The sequence below is a fragment of the Leptodactylus fuscus genome, chromosome 2 (genome assembly GCF_031893055.1).
Source record: "Leptodactylus fuscus isolate aLepFus1 chromosome 2, aLepFus1.hap2, whole genome shotgun sequence".
Lineage (NCBI taxonomy): Eukaryota > Metazoa > Chordata > Amphibia > Anura > Leptodactylidae > Leptodactylus > Leptodactylus fuscus.
Window position 1 is genome coordinate 248,367,205 of NC_134266.1, and position 7,977 is coordinate 248,375,181.

The 7,977-nt window shown below is 42.3% G+C and overlaps 1 protein-coding gene across 1 annotated transcript; it reads right to left on the minus strand.

Annotated features, from left to right (window-relative positions):
* Positions 1-1,933: 1,933 nt before the first annotated feature.
* On the minus strand, positions 1,934-5,721 carry LOC142193937 (uncharacterized). Its single transcript, XM_075262954.1, has 3 exons — positions 4,510-5,721; positions 3,324-3,409; positions 1,934-2,016 (listed from the first exon to the last, which is right to left on the minus strand). Exons 1-3 carry the CDS (start codon positions 5,687-5,689, stop codon positions 1,987-1,989), a joined length of 1,296 nt encoding a protein of 431 aa, XP_075119055.1. The 5' UTR covers positions 5,690-5,721; the 3' UTR covers positions 1,934-1,986.
* Positions 5,722-7,977: the final 2,256 nt, after the last annotated feature.

Consider the following 7,977-nt stretch of genomic DNA (forward strand, 5'->3'; position numbering starts at 1 on the left):
ATTACGTCCCATGGGGTCTTAGCCTTAAAGGGGGTTTCCAGGCTAAATAATTGAAGCCTCATCCCCAGAATAGGGTCAGTTACAGGTTGGTATTGTCTGATAGCCAGGGCCCAAGCCGAATCAGCACAGCGCTATAGGTTGTATAGTGGTTGTACTTGGTATCACAGCCTAGCCCATTCACTTGAATAGGACTGAGCTGCAATCAGGCAGTCACCAATGAGTGAGACATGGCCTGCCTGTGCTGCCCAGGGGGCGCCACTGCTGCCTCACCCAGTCACTCCTATAGAATTGAAAACTCCTGAAACTCTTCTTCAGGCTAAGGCCCCATATTGCGGAAAACCAGTTTCTTTTGTTGTGGTTTTTTGAGCCAGGAGTGGATTGTGTAGAAGGGAGATGTGTAAGAACTTCCTCTGCAGCAACAACAAAAAAAAGGCTGCGTTTCTGGAACGTGGGGCCTAAACCTTAAAGGGAGACGTCAGCAGGAATATCTGTCAGACTAATGGCAGCACCTTATTCTGCATTGTGAGTCCGTTTTCACAGAAATCAGCATTTTATTCTAATGTAAATTAGTTGTAACGATTTAGGGGATGAGTCCACTCCTGTCAGGGCATCACGGTCTGATCTAGATAATGACCCCCAACCGCAGACAAAGCATGAGATGTCACTCAAGAAAATGGGGTGCAGCTAAGAAGCGGTGAAGGAGTGCAGAGCGTGAAGTCCCAGCAGGAGAGGACACGACCTTAAAGCCATATACAGATAACTTGTAGAAGGAGAAAATTCTGATTTCTGTGAACATGGAGCCACAGTGCAGAATAAGAAAGGCGGCGACACATTGAGGTTTTTTCCATAGCACTTTTCATAGAAAGTCCAGAGGAAACCTTTCTGCGTCCATTATACGTAAAGGGAAACCGCCAGCGCTGCCATAGGAAGAATAGACATACTGTGATTTTCAAAACCACAACCTATTTTTTCACAATGTATGAATGGCGCCAAACCGCAGCATTTACACCACGTGGGGTCCCGGCCTAAGACCAAGGTCCCACATTGCGGAAAAGCAGCTATTTTGTTGCAGGTTTTGCACATCCACATCCACTCTGCATTTTTCACAGATGGCATACGTAACCATTAGAGATGAGCGAGTACTAGTCGAACAGCACGCACTCATAGGAATGAATGGAAGCAGCCGGCACGCAGACTTTGCTGGCGGCCGGCCACTTAACCCCCTGCGTGCCGGCTGCGTCCATTCATTCCTATGGGTGTGTGCTATTCAAATAGTACTCGCTCATCTCTAGTAACCATTCATTTCAATGTTTTTTTTTTTTGTTTGTTTTTTTAAATGGACTCTGGCTGCGGGAAAAAAAAAAAAAAAAACGAAGCAGGTCAGTTTCTGTTTTGTTTTGTTTTTTTCACTGATGAAAATGCATTACATCAAAAGTCTATAGAAGAAACAAAAAAATCAGATTTAATAAAAAATTTAAAAAAATCCCTAAATGCCATACATGATTGATTTTTGCTGTGTTCGTCTGGGTTATGTGAATAGAATCTGCCCTCATCACTCCATATCTCCCCTCCTCTCCCATTAGTTACCTGTGCTGTAGGGTCTGACACTATAGTAAAGGCCATAGCACTGGTGACTAGTGGTGAGGAGGTGGAGTAGCCCAATTATCTTCATCTAGGAACTAAACTAGCCTGGTAAAGCATTCAAAAACCTATGGGGAAGAGGAAGTTTAAAACAAAAAAAAAAAAAAAACTCCATGGAGTGTTTCTTCTTTTCAAGCCAAGACTAAAATCAACAGGTTTTTTTTTTTCCATGAAGAGGTCACTGCAGATCAGATTCACATGAATGGAAGCCAAGCTGCAGTGACTATGTGCAGCCACTAGACAGAGAACAGCGCCGTCTTCTACTGCATAGCAGAAGTGTCCACAGGGTTACAGCTCTCGTCATTCATCTCCAGCACCCCGTACATTATCTTATAGACTGTGTCTTTACTTAGCAGGAGGAATCTTGTATTTCACCTGTTAAATTAAAAAAAAAAAAAATAGTTATTAACATATACACCATTTAACTATAGCACAACAATCCCATTCCACACACTGTACTGACTAATGTAACGTTTTACTTCCTACATTGATGTGCACTTCAGATCTGTCAAAGAAACAAGACTGTCAGTGGGAGGAGGGGGGGGGGGGGTCCATGCTCTGAGACCCCAAAGAATTGAAAGCTATAGTTGGGGTCAGTTCACACAGTTTTTGGCAGCGGATTTTGACGCAGAATCTGCCTCAAAATCCACTGCCAAAACCGGCTTCATTGACTTAAATGGGAGCCGCTCGCTTCTTTTTTTTTCCAATAGCTAGTACTGGAAAAAAGAAGCGAGATGACCCTTCTTGCTGCAGAATCAGCCACAGCCTGAGGTTCCCTCACCATTAGGCCAATTCATTCAGGCGTAATGCCGCACGTAATGTTCACACGTGGAATGAAAATTCCACCGTGCGAACATACCCTTAAAGGAGTTGTCCAGGATAAAATGTAATTGCGACACTAATCTAAACACTCCCCTTGTCTACTTAATTATAAAACGTCACTACTCTCCCCGGGAACACATCGCGGTTCTTCCTGCAGTGCTTTAAATAAAGTTCATGGAGTTTTCCCCCACAGACTTTCTGTTACAATTATACCTATGGGAAAGCCGCCAGGTTTCTATAGGTATAATTGACATGCTGCGATTTCCAAAACTGCGCCGATCTTGGAAATCGCGGCGTGTTTGCATGGCGGTTCTTACCACAAAGTGGGCATGGGATTCGTTAGAAATCCATCCACTTTGCCTGTACTGTAAAATGCCACAAATTTTTCCCACGGCATTTCTGACCCGTGGGGCCCTTCTCCATTTGACACTCATCTTCCTCTTCAGTAAAATGAGGGTCAAAGGGAGAGGTTTTAGCGGTAGGCAATCTGGCATGGTAATAGAAATTTCTGCAACAAATCTGCCACGTGTGAATGTACTCTTGGGGCTCTTTCACACAAACAATTTTTCGGAGTATTGTCCATTGGGAAGAAAAAAAAAAAACAAAGGATTGGGGACTGTACCGGTAAAACTGACAGTGCACTGAATTCAGCATGCCGTTGGTTTTCTAGCGGTATATAATACCGTCATGAAAAGTCCTCTTAACCCTACAAGGATGTAGAGATACACATTTGCATTGTTTAAGAGTGGACACCCCAAAAGTGTATAGTCTGTGGCAAGTCCAGAATCTGTTAATACCGCCAGTCATTACATATTATGTAATAGGAGGGGGGAAAAAAAAAAAAAAAACACACCGATTACCTCCAATGAAGTCTTCCATTTTAGATAGATTCTTCGGGACAGATCATATCCAAGTGGTACAATGAAGTCCGCTGGATCAAACGCATCTGTAGAGTTACATATAATGGAGGGTTTATTATACAGTAGATATGCTCAGCAAATACAAAAAGCAGCAGCACCAAGATACATGTGTACAAAATATAGAGGGGGTGTGAACTGAGACAAGAAGTCTGAAAATACATCAGACTCCATATACACACAAACTTTTTTTTCCAGAAAACAATTTAGATGCTTCTGACTGAGAAAGGATGGGGGGGGGGGGGAGGCATTGCTTCCCTGGGGTTATTTGAAATGAAAGGGACATAAGAATAATAAGATCAGGCTGCTTATGTTCTCCTATACACTCTAGTTAAAGTGAGAGTGCCAGTGTATGCCCCTCCGCTTTAACCAGGGATATTTCTAAATCTGTTATGCTAGGTTCACAGAATTCAAGCTTTCCATTCTTCGGGTCCGCTTGGAAAAAAAAAAAAAAAAACAGAATGCCAACCGGCTTAAAAAGTGAATACCCACGGACCCCACAGACTGTAATGGGGTCCGTCGGGTTTCTATAAAAAAAATAAAAAAATTCAGAGAGAAACATCTTTTTTTTTAAGCGGGATCAGGGATGGAAACTCTGAACATATACAGAGCGCTAGTGTGAACCTAGCCTTAAAGATGTTATTTGTTTTAGAAAAAAAACAAAAACACACGATTAGGGCCCAAACCCCAACAGCACCAGAATTGGAGCTGTTTAAAGTTCAGGGTCCTGCTCAGGGTAAACTGTAACGCACTTTGCTCAAACCCCAGACAGGACATGTTCAAGAGGGGGGTTGTCTTTGTGTTACCTGAAATCAGTTAAAGGAAAGTGACTGCATTAATATAACTTATACTGACATCTCATTTTATATCCAGGTCAATACCAGCCTGGCAGGGTACTAGTAGAGCCTGCAGCTACTTGTATAATGTACCCTATGCTGGCAATTTCATTTTTTTTCTTCCCCCTGGCTCCATTTAGCTGTGAACTCCATTATTATTGCCAAATACCCATTGAATTGCCTGACACACACACACACACACCTCTGTAAAGTAGCTGTTTCCTATTGAAAAAGCAAAAAATAAAAAAAATAAAAAATACAAAATTCTGACAATACTTTTAAGAAATACTTACCTAATTTTACACCGGGGTGTCCAAAGAGTTCAACAAGCTGCCTGGCAAAATGTTCTGGCAAGCAGAGACTGGGACAAGACTGTGCCCCTGGGGGGAAACCGGTGTCACTTCTTACTGCCGAGTTCTCATGACCATCTGAGTGCTTGGAGGTCTCAGGATAGAGGTCATCTTCAAAAACACCCACATTGCTCGCAATTCCATCCTTTGCTCTATGACTTGTCTCTCTTTTGAGCAGACCATCTTCACAGCCATCTGGGATCAACTTTCTTACATCATGTTTCAGTGGATTCTGCATTGCCAATGTTGCATCAGTTTGGGCATGTTGATCACTCGCTCCATCTTCACCGCTGTTTTCCCAAGTACTTATTTGGGTCTCTGATAGAATTCTTCGATGCTGAAACGTTGGTGCCAATTTGTAGACTTTCCTTAGGCGCTTTTGACGCCCTGTGGTTGTCTGCTTGATTTCCATATGCGTTTTTGAATTGTCCCCGATCTCAATACACTCAGGTTTACTTCTTTCTGTATCTAAACAAGGATCCTTGCATATTTTGTACTCTAAACACTTCTTAAATTTTCCATCTTGGTTCTTACTTACTCTAATGATTAATTGATTCTTTGGCAAATTGACATTGTGAGGAATGAAACATTTCATCCCAGAGAGGTGCAAAGTTTGTCCTGCAAACATTTTGACTAGATTAGAATACAGGTCACAGCTGGCATTAATAATGTCCCGACCTCTAGAATGGGCTTGGTCTTTACTATGGAGTCCTTTGGACCAAGCTTGGAGCCAGCAGAAGAATGGACTTACACAATTTGTGCCTGTATATAACATACTCGTCATCGGCAGAGATCGCCTAGAAGAAAGCAAACACCGTCTATAGGCAAGTAGAGTCCCAGTCTCAGGCATTAACGGAGTTCTAGGATTACCTGGAAGAGCCAGGAGTCTGGCCACCAGTCCAAAAAATGCAGCGATACTAAAATTTGTGCATTGTGGCAAAAATGCTGTTAGAGAACCAGATAAATATCCTTCTCTCGCAAAATAAATAATCTTCACTTGCACGTTTGCAGTTCCCTCAACATGTAGTATGCAATCCCCTACAGCATAGCTATTCCTCATCTTCTCTACTGCCATGGTCTCCAGTCTATCTTCTTGGGGTGGTAAACTGGGTTTCCTACTCATGGTTTCCCTTCCATTCTTCCAGTGTCTCGATCTGTGAGGTTTCTCTTTCAGCTTGTGCGTCCTTTAAAAGAAGAACAAAGAAAGAGGATTTCTTAGATGTTTTCCGAAATTATTAAACATTCAACTTCTCAATGCCCAACACCTCTATAATCTATCAGACCAGAAGAAATTATGTCTAATAATCTGTTCTTTAGACCTTTGGTAGAGCTGGATCATCTCCTTTGAGAACAGAAGAATTAGGAATGTCAATACAGTCCACCTCCCAAACATGTATCAAACATGTATGGCCACATTATAGAGGTTGTCCAGGATTTGGGGCAACCTCAGGGGCTGCCAGATGGGGTGTAAAGAAAAAAAAAATTTCCAATGCTCTGGTTCCAATTATGTCCTCCATCCCTATGCTGGGGCCTGCAGCGACAGAATCAATGTCACTGGTAAGCGAGTCTCAGTGGTCTTGTAGGCCCCGTTACATAATGGAAATAGGAATAGGGCCAAACAGACGAGTATATATTTTATATATTTATTTTAAACACCTGCCCGACCATCTGCTTCCCATTGCACTCATAGCAGAATCCGCCTCCAAACATCCAACATCTGAACATACCCTAAGCCCATGATGGCGAACCAATGGCACGGGTGCCAGAGGTGGCACTCAGAGCCCTCTCTTTGGGCACCCATCTGTGGCACAGATCATACTGTGTGTGGTCCACTGTGAAGCAGAGTGTAATGAGTGGGGGCCCTTCACTATTTACATCAGACAATATAGGTTATAAAGCAGACGTGATATTATTACAGGTCATAACATAGCATGGTCACTATAAAACAGATCTGTGCGATGTAAATGGTGAACATTGTTAAAAATTTATACCAAAAGCAGAACAAAATGGTTTCTATAATTGAAAGCTCTGTAAAGCCCCAGTCACATGACTGTATTTTGTGGGTCCGTAATTGCCTGCACTTGTGGATCCGCACAGTATTAAGGTTAAATGGACGTGTTGGAACTTTGCAATGTTTTAGTGGGTTTTGGGTTGCAGTTTTGGCACTCTCTCAAAGGTTCGCCATCAGTCCTAAGCCTTTAACTTTATATTAAAAAAAAAACCAAAAAAAAAAAAACACACACACCACCACACTAAGGCTATAGATGACCATTATAGAACTCAATCTGTATTTGTAGCCATTTTTCCCATGCTGCAGTCTGTGTCTTTCTTGAATTCCAACTTGTACCTGAGCTAGTGGGTGGAAGCGAGCTGTCAAGAGGTGTGCCAAAAACAGCACACAGAGAAAACCAGAAGCAGCGGCATATGCAATGAATGGCCACTTTATTAGAGATACCCATCTACCAGATTTTTTTTGTTGCTAATTAGGCCAGGGGAGAAGATGATAAAGACCCCCCCCACCCCCTTCAAAACATACCCACCTGTTCGTAATGCTCCAGTGTCTCCCAGTGTGGTCCGCTCCTGCTGCTCTGAGGTTTTCCTCTGGCAGAAGTCTCCACTGACTACCAAGGACAGTCAGTGGCCTAAGGAAGGGGCACGGGACATCACAAGTACAACCCCTGGCAAAAACTATGGAATCACCAGTCCCTGAGGATGTTCCTTCAGTTATTTAATTTTGTTGGGGGGGGGGAAAAAAAAAAAAAAGGCATTTCATATGGCAACTTTCTGGCTTTAAGAAACACTAACAGAAAAGAAAAATATTTGTGGTAGCCAGTAACAGATTTTTAGAACAAGTACAGGGAATAAATTATGAAATCACTCAATTCTGGAGGGAAAAAAATAAATTATGGAATCATGAAAAACAAAATAACACTCCAACACTAGGACTTTGTTGCACCACCTCTGGCTTTTCTAACTGCCTGCAGTCTCTTAGGCACTGACTTCATGAGTGATAAATAGGACTCTTCAAAGATGGGATTTACATACAGAAAAGCTAGAAGAAAGCCATCACTAACACCTAAACAGAAATAACAAGGTTACAATGGGCTAAGGAAAGGTAATTGTGGACTGTGGATGAAAGTCATTTAGTGAGGACTCTCAAATCTGCATTGGGCAAGGAACTTGCTGGAACTTTTGTTTGGTGCCTTCCAGTGAGATTTATGCAGACAACTGTCTGAAGAAAACATACAAATTTCCACAGTCATTGATGATATGGGGCTGCATGTCAGGTAAAGGCACTGGGGAGACAGCTGTCATTAAATCTTCAATAAATGCACAGATTTGCATTGAAATTTTGGACACTTTTCTTATCCATCTATCGAAAGGATGTTTGGGGAATGATTAAATAATTTA